Source organism: Tyto alba, unplaced genomic scaffold (assembly GCF_018691265.1).
Source record: "Tyto alba isolate M040663 unplaced genomic scaffold, T.alba_DEE_v4.0 Super-Scaffold_37, whole genome shotgun sequence".
Lineage (NCBI taxonomy): Eukaryota > Metazoa > Chordata > Aves > Strigiformes > Tytonidae > Tyto > Tyto alba.
In genome coordinates, this window is record NW_024881312.1 from 229,211 (window position 1) to 252,228 (window position 23,018).

Here is a 23,018-nt window from a genome sequence, read left to right on the forward strand (position 1 = left end):
ACCCTGCAGTCAGGTGAAATGGGAGAAACAGTACTGTAAACCTCTTTGATAATACAAGTGGATTTAATGTATGATTATCAGTGTTCTGATTTATTTATAACTGTCCAGCCCTACCGACTCCTCCAGAGCTCACAGCAGAGCCCCTGCTCCATGGGGCACCCTCAGCCAGCACCAACCAGAGCTCACAGGAGGGACTGGCCAAAGGTCTTGGTTGAAAGGAAGAGTCAGTTGCTGAGAGATACAGAGCAGATTTTATCTCAGAGAAGTCTACCCTAACTTCTCAATGTCTTTTCCTCCATGGACAATGCCCAATGACCAGTGGAAGCAAATTTTCAATGGCAGCTCCATCACCCACTTCCTCCTCCTGGCATTCACAGACAGACGGGAGCTGCAGCTCCTGCACTTCTGGCTCTTCCTGGGCATCTACCTGGCTGCCCTCCTGGGCAACGGCCTCATCATCACCACCATCGCCTGCAACCACCACCTCCACACCCCCATGTACTTCTTCCTCCTCAACCTCTCCCTGCTCGACCTGGGATCCATCTCCACCACTGTTCCCAAAGCCATGGCCAATTCCCTCTGGGACACCAGGGACATGTCCTACTTGGGATGTGCTGCACAGGTCTTTTTTGTTGTCTTCATGTTAACAGCAGAGTTTTATTTTCTCACCGCCATGTCCTATGATCGCTATGTTGCCATCTGCCAACCCCTGCACTACGGGACCCTCCTGGGCAGCAGAGCTTGTGTCCACATGGCAGCAGCTGCCTGGGGCACTGGGTTGCTCTATTCTCTCCTGCACACTGCCAACACATTTTCCTTACCCTTCTGTGGAGGCAATGTTGTGGACCAGTTCTTCTGTGAAATCCCCCAGATCTTCAAGCTCTCCTGCTCAGACTCCGACCTCAGGGAATTTGTGATTATTGTGCTTAGTGTCTGTTTAGCTTTTGGGTGTTTTTTTTTCATTCTTTTTTCCTATGTGCAGATCTTCAGGGCCGTGCTGAGGATCCCCTCTGAGCAGGGACGGCACAAAGCCTTTTCCACGTGCCTGCCTCACCTGGCTGTGCTCTCCCTCTTTATCAGCACTTCATTTTTTGCTTACCTGAAACCCCCCTCCATCTCCTCCCCATTCCTGGACCTGGTGCTGTCCGTTCTGTACTCGGTGGTGCCTCCAGCAGTGAACCCCCTCATCTACAGCATGAGGAACCAGGAGATGAAGGATGCCCTGAGGAAACTGGTAACAGGATGAATTTCAGAAACAATAAAATATGTGTCTTCTGTAAACAACTCTAAGTGTAACTGATTGCATACAGGATCCCAGTCTGTAGCTTTTTGTTGGGTCTTTTGGGGGTTGATTTTTTTTGTTTTCTTTGTTTTACTTTACGTTATGTTCTCTGCTAAAAAGTGTCATTATTTTTCCCTGTTCTCATTAAGTATCTATTAATCTTTTGTGTGACCCAGAGTCTGTGTAAATGAGGATCCATGCTCTCATTGTGGTTAAACAAAATAAAGGACACTGTAGAGACATGCTTTGAGATCCTTCCTCCAAGTCATTCTCTGGTCCTGCTAGGTCAGCCCTTGTATTGGTCTAAGATGTTGAGTGGTTTTGTGCTGTGGTCACTGTCCCACGGTGTGGCAGTCCTTTAACTGCAGGCAGGGACAGGCAGTGGGCACTTCTGTGACAGAGCTGGCCTTCATGACAGCGTTTCCATCAGACAGGGGGATCTTCTCTGGGCAGTGCATGAAGGCTTAGGTCTGCTTCCAGAGTTGCTTTCAAGACCATGCCCAGGAAATAGCCCAGGAGAGAAACCACCAGTGAGGAGTGGAAGTGTGTGTCTGTGTGTGCAGGGTGGGGGCAAACAGCAATGTCCTCGTACAGCCAGGCTCCTGTGAGAGACCTGAAGGAACAGCAAAGTGGGGACTAACCTGTGCCCATGTGCGCTGGGCACCCCGGGGAAGCTGCCCCATGGCAATTGTCACAGACCATACAATAACACCACCATTTACAGCACGGGCCTCTCACTGCAGCACAGAGAGGCTGTTTATCCTTCGACAGAGTGACACCAAATGATTATGTCAGAAGTTCAACTTTGCATTTTACAAACCATAAACCTGCACATCATGTGTGTGTGTTGAAATAAATCTGAGTGAGCACAAAATCCATCAGCTATTCCTGGGGGTGCCATGAAGGCCTGTGACACTGACTGTGTCTTGAGGTCACTTCATGTAGAGAGTCACATCCCCTGGGGAACCCCCTGAATGCAGCACTGGGAGGTGCTTCCCTGAACCACGGTCCCTGTGTCCATTCCTCGTGCCTCGGGGCATCTCCCACGGGTGCAGAGCAGGGCGAGCAGCGCAGGGCTGAGGTGCCTCCCAGCCTCTGGGGGTGGCAGCAGGAGTTCAGAGAGACACTATGGCTCCTGCAGTGCACTGCCTCTGCGTGTGCAAGGGAAGGACTCGTGTCTCTGAACAGCCCTGTGTGTAGGTGTATTGAACTAAAAGGGAACAGATTCAGACTAGATATAAGGAAGAAAGTTTTTACAATGAGATTGGTGAAACCCTGGAACACATTGTCCAGAACGATGATAGATGCCCCATGCCTGGAATGATTCCAGGTCAGGTTGGACAGGGCTCTGATTAACCAGCTCTAGTTGAAGATGTCCCTGCTTATTGCAGGGGGATTGGACCAGGTGACCTCTAAAGGTCCCCTCGAACCCAAACCATTCTGATTCTGATTCTATGACCTCTCTAAAAGGAAATGTCTCGACCTTTCCCATCCCACAGACGTGCTCAATATCACACCCTCCTAAAACAATGTTTGGGGCATTGGACACCATAGGCCTGCCCAAGGCCTCCCTACTGAGATAAAACAGAAGCACAAAGCATTCATCCCTGCAGGTGGAACATTACTGTGCACCCTGGGTGCAGGCCTTGTCTTTCCTGAGAGCTTTCCTCATGTCCTCCCTGACCTCCCTGTTCCGCAGGCTGTAGACGAGGGGATTGACCGGGGCGTGAGGACAGTGGCAGAAGAGGGAGAGCACTTTGTTGAGCTGCCTCAGCGGGGCTGTTCTGGGCAGCAGGTAGACAGTGAGGAGGGTGCAGGAGAGAAGAGAGACGACAATGAGGGGAGAGGAGTGGGAGGAGAAGGCCTTCTGCTGCCCATGCTGGATGGGATCCTCAGGATGGCAGCTATGATGCACACATGGGATGCAAAAGCAAACAGGAAAGGGAAGACAACGCTCAGGAAAGAGAGGATGAAGGATGTGAGTGTGACCACGCTGGTGCCACTGCAGGCAATCTCCAGCAGAGAGGTCACAGAACAAGTGGTCAGTTGCGCTGGGGCCACAGAACTTCAGCTGGGATAAGAAGACTGGGACTGTTGCACACACCAACGTAGCCAAGGTGCAACCACCAGCTGAAGGCAGACCTTCCAGGTCATGAAGCCTGCATAGAGCAGGGGCTGGCACGTGCCCAGATCCCAATCATAGGCCATCATGGCCCGCAGGTAACACTCGGTAGTTGCAAAGCAGCCAGAGCAGTGGAGCTGAGCCATACAGCTGTGAGCAGAAATGGTCCCGTCCCCATTCAGCAAGCTGGCCAGCAGCCAGGGCAGGAGGGTGGAGCTGTAGCAGGTCTCCAAGGAGGACAGATTACCCCAGAAGAAGTACGGGGGGGTGTGCAGATGATGCTCTGACACCATCAAAACAATGATGAGCATGTGCCCAATCACAGACATGATGAGTGATAGGAGGAAGAGTGGAGTCTGGAGTGAGGGCACATTCCCCTTTCTAAGAAGCAGGAACTCCTTGGGTGATGTCTGATTCTCCTCTTCCCATTTTTCCATACAGCTTTGATTATCTTTCTTTCCCTACTTGCCAGGAAGGAGGCCTGTGACAAAACACCTGTATTTCTGCACTAAGTGGAAGAAGAGATTGGATGGAAATATGGTTTAAAAATATGCAAAGAAACAAAAATTTCATACTCTAGCATTGTTTATAGTATATTTTTGTCTCTCTCTAACCTCAAAGAAGGTATCTGGATTCTTCAGGACCAGAGAAACCCACTTGTCCCAAGAGTATTCCCTCTGACCACAGGGCTGACTTGCCCCATGGAGCTGCCTCTTCCTCGTCCTGGAATGCAAACATCATCTGCATTTGCTCACATTTTGCCATCCTGCTTTTCTGTGCTCAGGAGATTCTCAACATGACCAGAATAGCTGTTTAGAACTGAGATCCTCTGTGCTCTGACAAGGAAAACCAGTGCCATGTTTTGAAATAAATTGTTTCTGTGAAAAGATCAAGGCAGATGTCCTTTCTCCAACTGGGAGAAGGCTGAGCACAGTGCTGGGTGAGTGGTCTCAGCTCTTCTGAGGAGAAATGCTGCCCTTCTGAGGAGAGCATTCCTGCCCTGAGCAGGCCAATTTCTTGCATTGACAAGGAGCAGGTCATGAGTTACCTGCTCAGACAAAGGGACTGTTCAATGAGATCATGACAGAGGATGCTTGAGCCCAAACTGTGTGTGAGACAGTAAAAGAAAAGGTGAGAAACAAAGAGAAAAAAAAAAAAAAAAAAAAAAAAAAACACAACTGTGCATCAAGCAGAAATCTCATGAGAGACTTTGTGCAAGGAGGAAGGAAAATGCCAGTGAGGACCACTCACTCCCCATGCTCACCTCCTCGGCACAGGGTCCCCAGGGCTTTGGGACTGCCCCCCTGTACATCCAGCCCAGCAGCAGGACCTGGTACAGCCAGCTGTGCTCGCAGGGCTCCCTGCTCAGCACTGCCGGGCACTGGGTGGGGTGTCCTGGGGGTGCCTGGGGCTGAGGTGGGAGAGTAGCAGGCTCAGGGCCATGGGCGATGCCCGGGACATGCCTGAGGGCACAGCCAGGGAAAGTGCCTGCCTGAGAAGCAGCCTCACCAGCTGTGCTCCTTGAAATACATGGTGCTCTCAGTGTTGTCAAACCCAACTCCCAACAGGGAAAGTTTTACTTCTGGAAGAGAGAAGGACAAACAGCTTTGGCAGAGCTGACAAGGATGAGTAAAGCCTCCAGCCCTCCCCACTGGACGAGTGAGAGTCCATGTCAGAAAGCTGAGGGTCTGAGCTTGTGGAATGGTGAGGAAGGGAGAGAAAAAGAAAGCTAATAAAAGACAGAGTCCTGTGGGAGGAGAAGGGCTCAGGTGGTCTGGCGCCAAAGACCCTGCACTGACTTTTCCCCCATCCCAGCTGAGGTGGGTGAGTGCCCGGGCTGGCTCCAACACAGCCCAGCCCAGCTGGAACTCAGCACCACCAGCCCCTCCCCAGCATCTCTGCTGGAAGTTACTGGGTCTCAGGGTATCGGGGGAAAGAGGGAGCTGGGCTGGGGACATGTGCAGCACAAGACAGGGCTGAGACTCAGCTCTCACTCACACACTTTCACTGCCCAAACACCCACAGCAAAATCAGCAGTTCCCTGACTCGGGACATCCAGCACCCACCTGCAATGCTCAGCATGACGGTTGACCTCTGTGCTGATGGTGCCTGGGAACAAAGACCTTGGGGCCTCACTCTCTGCTTCTACCCCACCACATCATCCCTTCCGTGATCTCTCTGCAAACCCTTACTCAGACCTAATGCCCTGCTCTGCCCCTTCCCTTTGCTGATTCAGTGATGCACCAGCAGCAAAAAAAAAAAAAAAAAAAAAAAAAAAGCCCCCTGCTCTGCACTGTGACCTGGAGATTATAGCACCAACAGTTCCTTCAAGGATCCAGGCACAGCTCAGCTCTCCCCAGGCACTTCAGGGAGGAAGCATTGCTAAACCAGTACTCAAATGAGGCTGTAACTTCTGAACTGCCGGAAAGTTTGACCACTGTTGTGGCAAGGCCTGCCTTTCCTGACAACCCTGAGTACATTGAACTCATTGTCCACCCCATACAGATTTGGCCAGCTCAAACCCAGGGGACATATGAGGAAAATGCTACAAATGCTTTCTTTGCTTGATAGCAAGGAAACACTAGTGGGCTCTATGTAACCTCTTCAACCTCCATTGCTCTCAGCTCTGTTTAGATGCAATGGAGACATTAAATGTCTTAATAGAAATATGTCTTGGAAACAATTTCTCCATTCAAAATATAAATAGGAAATGTGGTTTAGAAATGGATGTATAAGTCTATATTTTTGAAGAGGGAATGAAAGTGCCATGGGCTTATTGGTGTATTCAGGTGTTTCTGAAGTTCCCCCCATTACGTTGTCCATGAGAGCAATCAGTTCATCGTCCCCCCCATAGCCCTGGCAGGACATAACCTCATAACGTACATTTTGCAGACTCCCCCATTATCCAACCCTTTCCATACCCCAGCTGTGTCCCCTGTGGGGATTCACAGACCGCCCTTCTCTTCAGTCTGCCAGGGTCTGCACCAGAAGAGAGGCCGGGCAGGGCTGGCTGGTCCCCCCATACAGGCACTGAGACCAGCAGGAGGATGGAGATGGTTTAGCAGCAACGCTCACCCATAAACCTGGGTGAGCAGCCAGTGCTGGAAGTGGCCAGTGAGAGAGGCTGGGGGTGATGAATTCTGTATCCCGGGGGAGCCCCCAGTTGTGAGAAACAAGCCCACGTATATTTCAAAATATGTTTTATTGGGGACAGAGTCAGTGGAGCAAAGAATACAGCGCTGGGCACAATGGCACAACCTGCCCCAGCAGGGGCTTCTTTTTATAGTTCCAGTCCTCCTTTTTGCACCCGCGCAGTTCCTTTTCCTTGGTTTCTCTGAGGCTGTCTCTCTCTCTCTGTACTTTTCCACTGCTTCAGTACTTCTTATCACAAAACAGGCAGCTGCTGAGCGGGGGAGGCATCCACAGTGTTATATGTAACTGTTCGGTTTAAACATGAAATCAAACAAAGAACAATGCAACACAACCAAGCCAAGCAACAACTCCACTCGCTTTCCTTCCCCCCCCTCTTCTTTGGCATTTCCAGTTGGTGTCGGTGGTCCTCTGAGTGTGGGGGGGTTGGTGGAGGGGATGAAGTCCAGGTTCCACTTCATCAGGAGTTCTTCGCTTAACCCTTTTCTGCTGGCTTTCATTCCTCTTTACAAGATACCTAACCACAGACACACCTCCCATCCTCCTGCTTGCCCAGCTCCCCACAATGCCCAACCCTATGCCTGACCTCTGATCAAAAAAGGCGTGCTCAACTGTTATAATTTTAGCAACACTAATTTAATAACAGCTTTAGCCTAATTCAATAAAAGTACCTCTTTCATTACTGTTAGCGAAAGCAAAATTCTACCGTTACTTCTCACATAGCGAATCCTTCAAGGTGGGAGTGGTTCCCCGTTGGTTTGTGACATCACTGGAGTGGGGGGGTCCCTGCCTGGGCAGTGACATCACAGGGAACTCTGTGAGATGGGGGTTCCCTGTGGGGCTGTGACATCACTGAGGACCACGTGGGGTGTGCGGGCTGGATGGATTCCCGAGGCCCTGACAGTGGTGCTTGGAGGGACCGTGGAGCATTTCCAAAGGCACCAGGTCTATCTCTAGCTCTATCAGCTGTACTTTACTAATGGTGACATGAATCACTCACCAGCCTCCCTTCCCCATCTCCTGGGATTTCAGAATCCACGTTCTCCTGTGGATACTGGGACTAAACTTTTGGGTGACTCGACCTCAGAGAATCTCACACTTTGTGGGGCTCCATTCCCTGGTCACCCCAGTCACACAGTGTCCCTGGAGACCCCCCATGCTCTCCATCGAGCTTCAGGTTCCCCTCCTGAAGGACATCACCTGCCACCTCCCATGTGGGACAGGCCTGAGTATGTACCTCAGTGCCCACTCACCATCTTCACTGTCACAAGTGCTGACAGCGGAGTGCAGAGGTCAGTCTCAACAGGTCACAAGGTGTCTGGAAGCTCTTTGCTCCTGAAGCCATGGAGAATCATAACCAAAAAGTCTCTTTTCAGAATGTAATTCCCTGGTCCTATTGTTCACATCCACATTGGAAGAAGAGCCCAGACTTCAAATGTTCTACTGCTGAGATCTGATTTTATTATAGAGATGCTGTGAGAGAGTTCAAAATACATTTACATGGGCTCCAGCGGAAACAGAAAAGATTAATGCTTCTGCAGAAGTGGGATGGACACAATGGGAACATAGTGGGAACATAATGATAATGAAGTTGATTATGATAATAATAGAAGTATTATCAATAATTATAATACTAATACATGAAAAAAAAAAAAAAAAAAAACCAAACCAACCCTGAGGCCTGGTGTGGGATATATTGGAAATCATTTCCAGAGAGAAATGGGGAGTTTATCACTGCTGAAAAATGTCCATGAAAACAGCTTCCTCAGGGCATCCTTCAGCTCCTTGTTCCTCATGCTGTAGATGAGGGGGTTCACTGCTGGAGGCACCACTGAGTACAGAAATGACAGCACCAGGTCCAGGGTTGCGGAGGAGATGGAGGGGGGCTTCAGGTAGGTAAACGTGCCAGTGCTGATAAACAAGGAGAGCATGGCCATGTGAGGGAGACACGTGGAAAAGGCTTTGTGCCGTCCCTGCTCAGAGGGGATCCTCAGCACGGCCCTGAAGATCAGCACATAGGACAACACGATGGAAATGAAACCAACAAAAAATAAACAGGCACTAACCACAAGAAGCCCAGCTTCCCTGAGGTCGGAGTCTGAGCAGGAAAGCTTGAGGATCTTGGGGATTTCACAGAAGAACTGTTCCACAGCATTGCCTTGGCAGAAGGGTAGGGAAAATGTGTTGGCAGTGTGCAGGAGAGAATAGAGCAGCCCAGTGCCCCAGGCAGCTGCTGCCATGTGGACACAAGCTCTGCTGCCCAGGAGGGTCCCGTAGTGCAGGGGTTGGCAGATGGCAACATAGCGATCATAGGACATGGCGGTGAGAAAATAAAACTCTGCTGTAGCAAAGAAGACAAAGAAAAAGAGCTGTGCAGCACATCCCAAGTAGGAGATGTCTCTGGTGTTCCAGAGGGAATTGCCCATGGCTTTGGGGAGAGTGGTGGAGATGGATCCCAGGTCGAGCAGGGAGAGGTTGAGGAGGAAGAAGTACATGGGGGTGTGGAGGTGGTGGTCACAGGCGATGGCGGTGATGATGAGGCTGTTGCCCAGGAGGGCAGCCAGGTAGATGCCCAGGAAGAGCCAGAAGTGCAGGAGCTGCAGCTCCCGTCTGTCTGCAAATGCCAGGAGGAGGAACTGGGTGATGGAGCTGACATTGGACATTTTTTCCCTTTTAATATGGAGTCAGCCCAAGGAGGAAAAGACATACAAATATTAAAAGAAGCTTTTATGAGCAGAACTCGCTTCACCACCCAAAAGCCCACAGACTCCCTGGCTGGAGCTCTGGGTGGTGCTGGCTGAGTGTGCCCTGCAGAGCGGCACCATGAGATCCTGATGGATCATCCCTGCTCTAGAGCAGTGACACGTGGAGGTAACAACAGCCCAGTGTCTTTGCAGGGAGAGTGCCTGGGGAGGGCTTCCCTGGGCTGAGTGAGAGGAATTCAGTTCAGAGAGTCTGTGGCTATTCCTTATTCACCACACAGAGAGATGAAATTAGCCTGCATGCCAGCTGTTTCTCGAAGGAGATGAAAGGGAAACATCTCCTCCTACTATACAGTCCTTGGCAAGAGGAATCCCTCTCAGAATCAGACACCATCAGCTCCTATGCTGGGCAAGGGAAAGAAATAGGCATGTGCAGGCAGAGCAGTCCCAACTCAATACAGAAGTTCCTGTTTTGGTGAGGTAGATGCCATCTTCTCATCCCTGTACCATCTGTACTATATGGTTATCAGCAGGTAAAAAACTCTGAAGGACATTTTCTTCTGCAGGTGAAGGTGGAAAGTAAGGTGCAGAAAATATGTGCCACTACACAATGCTTTAGTCTTCAGACACCCCCATCCCATTTGGGAAATGTTGTTGGTCACCCTTATCAATTCCCCATCTCCCCATTGCTCTCTGTGTAAACCTCTATCCAGGGCAAGAATGCTGATTCACATGGGTAGATCAGGGGCTCTCAGACATCACCAGGGTCCTACATGAGAGCTGTGCCCTTCTGGAGCCATGTCTGCACCCCCACAGGACTCTGCATCCAGCATAATCAGGCGAATTAAGGTGACATCTCTTATGGAGAGCGGTGCCTCATTGCCCAACCACTGAGAGCACTGCCTCAAGCCTGGAAAGTGAAGAGAGGGCTCGGGCACCTTGGGCCCATGCACACACCTCCAGGGCAGCACCCTCTGGGTCAGTATCAAAATAGGAGCTCAGCATCCCTACGCCTGGTGCCACACCAGCACCATTATTTGCAGGGAACCCAAGAGAAGGAAGAAAAGCAGCACAAATCGGTGGAGAAATAAAGAAAATCTGCATGGCTCTCCTGCTGAGGGAAACAAGGAGAGGTGAGACAGCCAGGCACTCAGGAAAGCCTTCTGCTTACCCAGCAGAGAACAGTACCTCCCAGGCAGCAAAAGCCCAGGGCAGTCACTCTCGGCCCCTTCAGAAAGGGGAAATGGGCACGTGGCAGGAGAGATGGACCTCTGCTGTGCTGGAGCTCGGGCTGCAGAGGAGGCAGCTCCTGCCCCGGTCCCCACAGCCCTGAGGGCAGAGACTCTACTGGGTGGGAGAGGAGACCAGGGAGTGTTGTCTGGGGAAAACCATGTTCACTGAAGGTGTGACAGGGAGGTGGCCAAATCCCCACTCCCAGCCTTTGCTGTCAGCACTTTCATCCCCTGCCCATGTCTCTGCTGCCTGGGGCTGTCTCTGGATGTAGCAGTTTCTGTGTCCCCATGTCACCTCCATGTCAGTGCTTCCAGCCCCCATCCCACCCACAGTGTGCTCAGCTCTGCCCTGCAGACCCCTCCTGGCAGCAGGACACTGCCAAGGGACAGCTCTGTGTTGTAGAGTCCTAAGGAACAGGTCAGAAGAGACCACAATGCTGAAGAGACCACAAAAGCAAAGGGATTTTGTAGTCAAAGGATTGGGTGAAGGGGCTTTATCAGGTTCCTCAAAGACCTACTGATCTGAGGGGTTTCTCAGAGGAAGGTGTCTGCATTGGAGGGGATGACAGGGAGATTTACAAATTCTTCCTCCCATGACATTTATGGTTGCAGTTTCCTATAGCTCTCTGCCCATGTCCCTGCTGCCTGCAGCTGTGCCTGCCCAGAACTCTCTCTGTCCTCAAATTCCTTTCCTATCAGAGATGACAGACTTCATCAGCAACTGCTGCATGCTCAGCTCTGACCTGAAGAGACCTCCCAGTTTCAGGCACTCACTCAGTGCCTCTCCCCATTTGCAGGCAGTAAGGAGCAGGTTAGACAAACATTGATGAGGAGAAAAAAAAAAAATTATGCGGGTGCTCTCTGTAGGTAGAGGAGTGGGTAAAAGCAGTTTATGTGGTTCCTACCAGACCTACTGATCACTTGCTATAATGGTTCATATCTCTGTCTCCCTCTCCAAGTGTAGCAGCTCCTTTTCCCTTTTCCCAGAAACAGCAGGAAACAGAAAGCACTTAAGGTAGCCTCTGCTATGATCTTCCTCTGGAAGAGTCCCCCTGAAACACCATGAGCAGCTCTGGGTGCACACCCTGGCTTCACCCCTTCACATTTGTCTGACATGCGCCCCTGGACTGGGAGTCCTCCTGACAGATCCCATAGGCTGAGGGTTATGACAGCTTTAGGAGACCCTCCCAGGAACCGCAGCTGCATTGCCCTGCTCCCAGACACTTACCACATAGAGGCCTATGAAGATTTCTCCTGCAGTGAGATCTCCTCTGCCCTCCCAGCCCAGGCTGCCTTGAAGCTGTGTGTGCCTCGCTGCTCTGCCCTGGGTGCCTGCAGGCAGTGCCCCCAGCCCTGCTGCGCTTTGCAGAGGAGCTGCTCCTGGGCAGAGCTGTCTCTCTGCAGCGCTGCCCACTTGCCAGGAGCTCCCTCCGGCCCAGGAGCCCGGCCCAGCTCAGCACCACAGCAACAGCCCAAGGTGCCACTTGCTGTGGCCCCTCTGGGCTCCCTCCAGCTGTCCCTGGGGCTCCAGGGGAACCTGCTGTGACACAGCCTCATGCAATCACTGATAATTTCTCCCTCAGCTGGGAGAGGCACTACTTTCCAGCACTGCCATTTCTCCTAACAAATTACAATTTGGTTCCTATAATCAGCTTTTATTGTCCTATCATTACATAGGACATCCAGACACTTATTGGGAGTCACCTGTAGCTGACCTCCTTTTGTCATCTCAGGTCATGATAGAGATGGAGATCAGGAGTGAGCTGTTCAGACACAGTTAGAGATATCTGAGGGTCAGGAGGTGTTCCAAGAAATGTGCAGAATACTGCAAGCTCTAATGGAGCAATGCTGAGAGACAGGACAGCATCTGGGGGCATCTTCTTGGTGTCTGAAGGGGAACATCTTTGGCCAACAGCAATGACAGCAGATGCCCACATTTAGTACAAGTGACTCTGCCACTGTCTGTTTTGTTCCGGGCAGGCTGTGCAAGGATTCCTCTGAGCAAATGGAGTCATGTACATTTGGGAGAGCTCAGTTTCTCTCTGTCTTTTCCATCAGCTGAATTTACTTGATCCCCACAACAGTGGTCTCATGAACACCTCCACATTACTTCACCAATCTTAGGGCATTTATGCTGTTTAATGCCAAACAGGGGCTTCCAGTGTTACGTGAGGTGCCAAGGCTCTCTCACACAGCTCCATGGGGTTGGCTGGGACAGCACTGGTACTATACATGCAAGCAATCTCCCTCCAGATCGGGGCTGTCACAGACCCCCCGCACAGCACTGCAGACAGATTCGGGGCTGCTGTGCAAGCCACCGACTGCCACCACTGCAGCGTGGCAAGGTCTGTCCCTTCTCTATCCAGGAGATGGAGAGCAGTCCAGGAACACCAGGCACATCACACTGCGGACTCCACACAAGTGTTTATCTTCTCAGACTGTTGGGTTTTATCTCCAACAAACATTACCCACCCCCTTGAAGATGCAGTCAAGGAAATGACCAACAATTTTCACACCGGGCCTGTCAGCAGAACCTAGTTGTTCATGCAGATCACCTCCACATCCAATGATGTCCATCCCTAGCAGAGAAAACAGCAGTAAAATTAACCTGAATCTATCCAGGACTGCACTTCCCTGTCCTATTTCTATCACACGTAGATGGCGAGAGAGCTGAGATACTTCATGTCCTCTTTGCCTCATCTTTCACCAAGTTCTCCTAAGCCATTGTGCCTCAAGGCAGGCATCTGGAGGAAAACAGACGAAGGTGGAGAGGAATCAAATCAGGGGCTACTTGAGCAAACTCAAATGTCACCTGTCCAAAAGAACAAGATTTATCAATCTGTCTATACATAGGGGAAAGAAAGTGTCATCAGCTTGCTCGTTCTTGTCCATGGCCTATGAAAATATTTACGGGAATGTACAGAACAATGTCAAAGTTCTGAAAATGAACTCCTCTTACACACTGATTGCACCAAGGACTTTTCTGGAAATGTTGAAACTTTTGCCTAATATCTTCACTCCAGATTTGATGCAATTGATCACAAAATTGTGGCCACCACCTCCAAGATACATGAGGGTAGATGAAACCCTGACATGGGAGAGGGAAATGTGACCCTGGGCTGATGGGAGACTTTCTGGAGGGGTACCTGGTGGACAGGCAGTTGAGAGAACAAATTTCTCTCTCTTGAGTAGAAGAGGAAGCCTGGACAATTGCACTCAAGCTGTCGCGTGTTGGACGAGAAAGAGAAATGAGTGGATCTAGGTGTTGCAGAGCCTACCTGAAGATGCATCTGTAACTCTGATACACTGGGCTGAGTATGGATTTGGCTGTGCAAAAGGGGGCGATTCATTTCTTTTGATTCTTTTCTTCCCTCTGTGAATCGAGGGAGCTCATGACTTGAGGGTGTGAGTAGCTGGGAGTGAAAATGGACAGAGTCTGGGTCAGGGAGTGCTCTGGGGGTTCTTGGGATCTCTGCTTGACAGAAAATGTGATTTTCTTTGGTATAAGGCCATCTCTGCTATGGAAATTGGACTACAGACGAGGGAAGTTGGGCTTCATATACAGCAGAGATGTATATTTTATGTTTTATTAAACTCTGCCTGCATTTGGTTTTGCTTTTTTGGCAATTAAGAAACATCCTTCAGTGTCTGCGTATAGCTTGATTCCCAAGTATGGCAGGTGGGAGTTGGTGTCTGTGTGCTGAAACGTGCAGCTACAGCCTGTCGTGGAGAAAGCTCAGATTGGAACAAAGGTGCTGTAAGTCCCAGGGGGCTGGTGAGAGACATGTGGGGTTGGAGGTAGGGACAAACACTGTCCAGAGAGTGTCTGATATACACCATTTTCACTTCCCCCTATATTCAGACTCGATAGGGAGAAGTTCAGGATCAGTATCAATTGGAGTTGGGTGATGTCTCTTAGTGTGTAAGCACAAAAGTAAGAACTAATCGAAAAAGAAGATATTGTTTCCTATTGATATGTATTATGGAAAGATTTACACTATGACTACACTCCTGAAACCACCCAAATTCACCACATGGGAACTGAGGAATTCTGTTTTACCTAGAGACTTCTCTTGTGCAGCCGTTTTTCATGTTAATGACCCCTCTGGTGCCAAGTTGCTGAACTGCAGATCCTGGAAAGGGATTGACCTGGCCTCTAGAGAAGTAGGAGTCAGCAGGAACCCTCCAAGTTCCTGAGGGTGTCAGTGATCGCCACCGAGGGCCATCACTGAAGAGCCCATGGAGGGAATGAGGAGACAAGGTTCCTGTCCTTGGGGGTGGTGAAGCAGGAAGGCAGAGGCACTGCTGCCGGGCTAAAAATCAAATGTTCAGGTGACTGTGAAAGCCCTTGATGTGTTTCCTCATGCAGGATGTTCAAGCCCTGACCCCCATAGCCTGGGAATGGGGATCCTTCCCCTCAGGGGATGCTCAAGAATCTTCACACAGACACCTCACATCTTCTTCATCTCTTTCACACACACACTGTCACACATAACCCCACTCCCTTGGACCAGGAGGTTTGTTCATTCTCCAGGCTCCTGGATGTTTCCTGAGGCCCATCCAAGTGTGGGGAGTGAAGAAAGGTAAGAGAAGTGTCTCAGCCTCCCCATCAGTCCCAGGGCTGAGGGTCAGCCATGGCATGAGGAGACGGAGGCCAGTGTCTCCCTGTGTCCCTTGCTCCGGTCTCCCAGGCATCCTTATTGTCCCCTGCCAGCAAGCCCCTCTGTGCCAGCCCCTCTCCCAGGAAAAGACTCCTGGCCCAGGGGCTCCTCGGGCTCCTCCACTTGCCCCAGCAATAGAGAATCTTGCCCTGAGCTGTTGCATACAGAAATAGATTTCTCCTGAGAGGAACTGATGCTAAAGAACATACAAAAAGACATGAAGAAATTGAAGGAGCAATTTCCCAAAGGAAGGGAACAGTCTTAATCACAAATGAGGATGATCTTATGGTCCACAGACACAGACTCTGGTTACAGATTAAATAACTACAGTTAGGTATTGGCCAGGTGCAAGATTTAGAAAGAGAACTACAGATTTTAGAAAATGAGCTAGAGAAGTTTGGAACAGCAGCTCAGTTCGTAAAACAGGAACACATAATCACAAGCGTAAGTCACAATAAATGCAAAGCCAAAACACACCACGTCCCAGGCTGGTTCTGTCCAGCCGTGGGGCAGGGGAGAGGAAAAGTCCAGGAAAGGGGCTGGGTTTGGCTGTTGAACATGGGCTGCAGGAGAGATGAGGAGTCAAGGGATAGGATGGGGAGAGACAGGCAAAGGCAACACCAATGGTGGTGGTGATTGTGAGGCCACGACTGCTACAGGAGCCTGATTGGCCAGCAGCTGGCCCCAGAAATTTGGGGCCAAGGCGTGCATCACAAAACCACTCATCCCAGCAGAGAGAAGCTAGGGACAGAGAGGCAGGGGAGAGACAGACCAAGGGCAGGTGGCACGAATGGTGATGATGCTGAGGTGGCTTCCACTGCAGCAGCCTGACTGGCCCTCAGGAGACATGCTGGTCAGCAGGCATTCTTAGGTCATCCAGTGCATCTGAGAAGGCACCCAACAGAAACGACCTCCTTGGGGAGGGGACGGCTGAGGCAGGTGGAAGAGGCCCACCTGCGTTCTGATTCTGGGGGCACCTCTGTTCTTGTGACCTGAGCAGCCATGGCAGACAGGAGGGCAGGCAGGGCTCATGGCCACCCTGCTCAGGACGAGCCCTGAGACTGATGGAAAATCTTCTCCTTATCTCCAGGGTGAAAATCCCGTTTCATCCAACCCTCCTCTTTCAGCCTCTTAACGTGCTCCATGGTGGAGAACCCCATTCTGTATTCTTGAAGACCTCCTCATAGGTGTGGAGAGGCTGCAGGGAGGTGCCCCTCAGCCTTCCCTTCTCCAGGCTGCACAAGCCCAGCTCCCTCAGCCTCTCCTCACAGGCAAAGTGTTCCAGCCCCGGCCTGTCTTGGGGGCCATTCACTGAACCCCCTCCAGCTTGCCAACATCCTTCCTGTACTGGGGATCTGCAATCCGGACACAGTAACCTGGACAAGCCCCTCTCTTGATCTCCTGTCCGTCCTGCTGGCCACAAAGGCCTGGGTGCAGCTGGCCTCCCTTGCTGCCAGGGCACACAGCTGCCTCCTCTCCAACCCACCAAGACCTTTCTGTTTTACTATGTTTTCCTTCTGTTGGTTTGCAATGAAGGTAAATTCTGCTGTGCCCGTGTGCAGCCAGGTCTCTGAGGAAAGCCAGTGGGAGCTGGTGCAGTGGAGCTGTAACGTCCAGCTGCGGGCCTGGGTGGAGAAGTCTGATGGAAGGAGAAGTGCTGCAGGTGCCAGGGGGATGATGAGAGAAGTGGCAGGGCTGGGGAGGTGAGGAATCTAGCGGTCCATGCAGTGTCTGATCTCCAGCAGGATCTTGTACTATCCATCCTGACAGCACTAGGAGACCCTCTGCATCAAGATCAGAGGACACTGCAAACACTTCTTCTGTAAACAGAAAAATACAATAAACTGAAACCTAAAAAATACTTCTGTAGTAAATGCTCGGTCAATTGTTGCCCTTTACATACACTCCAGAGACCTCTCCAGGTATCTGTCAAAGGCTTGAAAACTGAAGAAAACAATTAAAAGAGGCATGGCTTTTTGCATTTGAATGAGCCCCATGGTGTCTTTGATGCTGAGTCCTGAGCCTCAGACACCAAGAGAAGCCTGAGCAAAGGGCTGAAGAAATCAACATCAGAAGCAACCCCTAAGGTTTCAAGGAGTGTGAATGGGTCCCAGTGAGGGCCATCAGCACCAAAGCCTCCCCAGGGGCTGGTTAGAGCAGGAAGTTGGAGGTGTCAAAGAGGCAAACAAACACAATGTTAAGGTGGTTCTGCTGCTTACTGTACCTTAATGTGTTTAGGCCATAGGGCCAAAGCCCAACCATCAGCCCCTGGGAAGGGAAATCCTGTCCCTCACACATTGCCCAGGGCTATTCTTGGGGCAGTGTCATGTGGGAATATGCAGTGACAAGGGCAGGACTATGGTGACACCTATGGGTCTCTCTGGGCTAGGGCAGAGGGGTGTTAAAGTCCTGGTGCCATAAAGTTAATGTTTGTCAAGGTAGGCCTTAGTTGCAGAAGCAATGGCCAGAGGCAAGGGGGAATAGACCTTGGCTCTGTTGGGGGCTCTTAGCCTTGCCAGAGCCTTCAGTTGTCTTTCCCACAGGCTGTCCTCAGTGTCCCACACCTGCAGCTCTTTCCCTGCAGACTCTCAACATCAGCCTTTCTTCCCCACCTCGCTCTCACCTGAGCATCTCACTGCCCTCACTGGTAGAGAATAGAATAGACCAGGCTATTTCAGTTGGAAGGGACCTGCAACCATCATCTAGTCCAACTGCCTGACCCATTCAGGGCTGACCAAGTTACAGCATGGTATGAACGGCATTGGCCAAATGCCTCTTAAACACTGACCACCCTGGGGCATCGACCACCTCTCTGGGAAGCCTGTTCCAGTGTTCGTCCACCCACTCGGTAAAACAAATGCTTCCTCATGTCCAGTCTAAATCTCCCCTGGCTCATTCCCACATGTCCTATCACTGGATACCAGGGAGAAGAGATCAGCACCTCCCACTCCATGTCCTCCCCCTTCAGGAAGCTGCAGAGAGCAATGAGGTCACTCCTCAGCCTCCTCTTCTCCAAACCAGACAAACCCAAACTCCTCAGTCACTCCTCATAGCACATTCCTTCCAGCCCTGTCACCAGCTTTGTTGCCCTCCTCTGGATGCATTCGAGGACCTTCATATCCTTCTCAAACTGTGCGGCACAGAACTGCACACAATATCGAAGGTGAGGCCGCACCACTGCTGAGTATCTATCCATCCTCCTCGTTGTTCCTTGAAACACAAAGCTGTGGGCTCTTCCAGACTCCCTCTGGGTGACTTGTTGCAGCACAGCACTGCCCTTGGGGTGACATTTCTTTCTCTTTGTCTCCATTCTCTACCTCCCCTCCTGTACTTTGTTCTGTTATGTCTTCCTCATGCTGTTTTCTGACGTGTGGAAACACGCTTTACAATTCACAAAGAGTTATAAAGCAGGTATGTTTATTGCAGCGCTGGGATCAAGGGCAATCTCTCCTCCAAGTTATTACACAATATCATGAAGCAGGCATCATTTATGATACAAAAACATGCATATTCGTTAGTATAGGCTGGGTTATTACAATTAGTTCTAAGAATGGGTGTGATTATTGTAATTATTTCCGGGGACTCATTATCTTAATCTCCTCCTCTTGCCACATGCGTACTGCCATCCCGTGGTCATGGGCTGGGGTCTTTTGGAGGAAGGCTTGTGGTCTTCTTCACCATGTACTCTAAACCTTTGTCCCAGAATGGTGAGTTACCTCAGCCGGTAACTGCAGAACCGGTTCCAGCCAGATGGCTCCTTCTTGCAGACGCCTTAATTAACAGATGGATATCCTGTTATCTATGGAAGCCTCCTGTAAAGAAGTTTCCTGTTATCTTTCAAGGTCTTTTGCAACCAAGTATCCCGTTATCTTGCTAGTTATTTTGCTAAGCGTTTATTTTCTATATCAAGTCCCCCCTTCTCTTTTACCCTTGCCAATTCTTTTGCTATATGGCACCATTCTTTTTAGCAAAATACTTGCCATTTTCATTGTTTTGCTGTAATTTGTGTTTCTTCCACTCCTCATTGGTATTCCCAGTTTGTTTATCCATCCACATAAAACATTGCAACACACAACAGACTAATAATCCTAATACAATAATCACAATAACTACAACAAAAAGCTGCTTAAGCTTTGCGACATTAGGTAGACAAGAGGTGAGCTTTTCCCAGAGGTTAGAAAACCCATACGAGGTATCATCCAGGGATACCTGATGTAAGACTTTTGAGTGTTCCCAAATCTTCTGAAGGTCAATCTCTGTTCTACTTGATTCATCTACATAAATACAACAGCTTGTATTGATCAAGGTGCACACCCTTACCATGTGAGCTGTGATTATATCTAGAGCCATTCTGTTTTGAAAGTCTACTCCCTTCAGGGATTTTACCTCCTGGTCTAAACATAAAAGGGCATCAGTAGTTGTGTTTGATATTATTTCCATTTCTGCCAAAATATTTACTATGGCTTTTTCAATCTCACTAACTCCCAACCAGGGTAAGAACCACTGTGTGAAGCTATGAAACCCTAACGGTTTCTCTATAAGCGGGTTATAAGCTCCCTGTCTTACCCTTTTCCATGGTGACCTCAAAACACCATTTGGAGCATGGGACTGGTTAAATATTTTGTCCTGGGGTATCCTTCTTTCATATTTTCCTTTTCTAGAGCCAAAACCATTGTGTCTTGTGGGGTCTTTAATCCACAGTCAGTTTGATACTCAGGGTGATTTCGGAGTGTCTGCATATGAGACCTCATCCCACTTTCCTTCTCTCCTCAAAAACAACATCAGTTGCAACAAAGTATTATAATTCAAGGTTCCATTAAAGGGCCATTTCCCCCTGTCATCTAATTTCTACAGGGGCCACCACCGGTTACAGTATTTAGTTAAGGTCCTTTAGTTCACACTTCCACCTGGTGTGCCTCTGATTTCCTTCCAATGGGCTAAGATGCAGCCCAGAGGGCTCTTTTTCACTATACCCTCACTCTGTTTCCCTCCCATATTGTTAGCCTGGAGGGCTTATCCACATTCTGCTTCTATTGCCTCTGTAAGTTTCCTAGGTTCCCACAAAAAGTACTTTTAAGCTCACCTGAGCGCTCAATTCTGTCCCAGTCAGACCACTTCCCTTGACATTTACTACACCAGAAATCGTCTCCAAATTCCACCCAGACGTCTTGTCACAACCAAAGCATTCCAAAACAAAGATTGGATTACAAGAAAAATCCTCGGGTCTGTGTATGGGGCACCAAAAGTTAACCACAGGCTCAAACAATACTGTTTTAAAATCTGACATACACTTCATTCGCTTCTCTCGCCTCCGGCCGCTCTCCTCGTGGAGGACATGGAAGCGGGGATCAGAACTCCGCAGTCACTTCGCAGCTGTGCTGCGTTTCACTTCTCTCATGCAGGCATACAGGCACACAGACACGCAGTTACACACAGGGCCCCTGTCCTGGTTCGGGCTGGAATAGAGATCATGTGCATTTCGGTAGCTGGAGGAAAGCTGCAGCACACTGAGGGCCCAGAGGCTCTCCAGGTCCGAGAGCCCTTGCCTGTGTGCGGGGGCGGGGGGAGCACAGCTGGAGTGCTGGGCCCCGATTGGCTGATATTCCATGTCATGTGACATTACACTCACTATATAAAGGAAGGAGTGAGACGGGAGGGGCTCTCACTTCCTGGAGTGTTGCCACAGGGTCTTTGTGTTCGGGATCACTGGCTGGGAGCAGGCGGGTGTCGGTCGGTGGGTGGTGAGCAGCTGTATTGTACATTACCAGTTTATACTGTCACCACATTATTCTATTACTGTTATTAAACTGTTTTTATCTCAACCCGCGAGTCTCCCTTTGCCCCTCCAATTCCCTCCCCATTCCCAAGTGGGTGGAGGGTGGGTGAGAGCCTGCGTGGCGTTTAGCTGCTGACCAGGTTTAAACCACGACAACTGTCACACAGGTTATCCATGAATGTGATACACATGCTGCAATCAGGCAAGCCAAGAGGTTAAAACCTCTTTGGTATCAAGGGCTATGGTTAAAATATAGATATGGGGAGGCCTGGCAGAGTGATTACATCGCACTTCCACAATACTTGACATGGCAAACTTTATGCGCTCACAATGGTGGAAGCAACTACCGGGTGGGTGGAAACATAGGCCGTGCCCCATGTCACTACCCGGAACACTATTCTGGGCCTTGAAAAACAAGTCCTGTGGCAACATGGTACCCCAGAAAGAATTGAGTCAGCTAATGGCACTCATTTTTGAAATAATCTCATAAACCCCTGGGCAAAAGAACATGGCATTGAGGGGTATATCACATCCCCTACCATGCACCAGCCTCTGGGAAAATTGGGTGGTACAATGGGCTACTAAAGACCATGCTGAGAGCAATGGGAGGAGGAACTTTTAAACACTGGGACACACATTTAGCAAAGCCCACCTGGTTAGTCAAAACTAGAGCATCTACCAACCAGGATGGCCCTGCCCAGTCAAAATTCTACATACTGCAGATGGAGATAGAGTCCCAGTAATGCACCTTAAGAACATGCTGGGGAAGACTATTTGGGTTATTCCTACTTCAGGTAAAGATAAGCCCATACGTGGAATTTCCTTTGCCCAAGGACCTGGATGCACTTGGTGGGCAATGCAGAAGGACGAGGAAGTCCGATGTGTGCCTCAAGGGGACTTAATGTTACGTGAAAATAGCCAATAAACTGTATTACATTAATCACCAAACAACCCTATAAATGCATTGCTATGGTTGACACATATTATGCTAATGGCATCATATTCATAAAGAAAAACACGAACTTCGATAAAGTCATGATTGGTTTCAGCAACTGATACCCATCGACTGCTGCAGACTGAGTACAGACAGCGTCAGATGCATCAGCCACCAGCTCCAACTGCAACAGGGACTGCATGCCATCCTCCTGCCAGGCCCAAGGACACCTGTGCCCTACCGACTGAGCATCCCTCCTCCTGCCTTAAGAGACTGCTATGACAGATGGAACCTGAAGCTATGGACCAAATGAACTCACTATACATTCTGCAGTATATAGACTGCAAGGACCAAGTGCACCCAGATCCTTGGGCAAAGGTAATTCCACCTATGGGCTTACCATGGCCCATGGGCTAAGGGAATTATATCTGTGTGCACATGACTAAGACCAGGGAAGAGGACAGTAATTAATTAGACTGTATTAGGAAATATGGAACCTGAGGATAATGCAAAGGATATGGAACAAGGGGTGGACATGGTCCTGGTTCAGACTGGAATAGAGTTCATGTTCCTTTTTGGTAGCTGTAGGAGTGCTGATGCACAAGGAGATTTCAGGGACGCTCCAGCTCCCCGTGTCCTGCCTGTGCACAGGCTCACAAGAAGCAGAGAGGGAACACAGCTGGAGCACCGGGCCTGGATTGGCCAATATTCCATGTCATGTGACATTACGCTCACCATATAAAGGAGGGGTGGGTGGGAATGGGCACGCTCTCACTTTTGGGATTGTTGTTGTGGCATCTTTGTGTTTCAGGATCGCTGGCTGGGAGCCGGCTGGGTGTCAGTTGGCGGGCGGTGAGCAATTGCACTGTACATTACCCGTTCATACCACCACCGTATTATTTTATCACCATTATTCAACTGTTCCTATCTCAACCCATGAGTCTCTCTTTGCCCCTCTGCTTCCTTCCCCATTCCCAGGTGGGAGCTGTGTGGTGTTTGGCTGCCGACCAGGCTCAGACCATGAGTTACACCCACTGGCAGACACACCAACATGACATGCACACACACCCGTCTTGCCTGTTGCTGGCCTCACCAAAGAACAGTTGGAAGAGCAACTGACGTCATCTACGTGGACTTGTGCAAAGCACTTGACATGGTC

The 23,018-nt window shown here is 50.0% G+C and overlaps 2 protein-coding genes across 2 annotated transcripts; one reads left to right on the forward strand and one right to left on the reverse strand.

The window, feature by feature from the left end:
* Positions 1 to 427: 427 nt before the first annotated feature.
* Positions 428 to 3,362, forward strand: LOC116960029 (olfactory receptor 14A16-like; the record flags this gene model as incomplete). The annotated part of the gene is made up of 2 exons (XM_042801633.1): positions 428 to 1,219; positions 2,982 to 3,362. Coding segments are annotated over 2 exons (1,173 nt in total), but the record flags the coding sequence as incomplete, so codon positions are not given.
* Positions 3,363 to 8,257: 4,895 nt separating this feature from the next.
* Positions 8,258 to 9,217, reverse strand: LOC122154290 (olfactory receptor 14A16-like). The gene has a single exon (XM_042801634.1). The coding sequence runs from the start codon at positions 9,215 to 9,217 to the stop codon at positions 8,258 to 8,260; it is 960 nt and encodes a 319-aa protein (XP_042657568.1).
* Between the last annotated feature and the right edge of the window lie 13,801 nt (positions 9,218 to 23,018).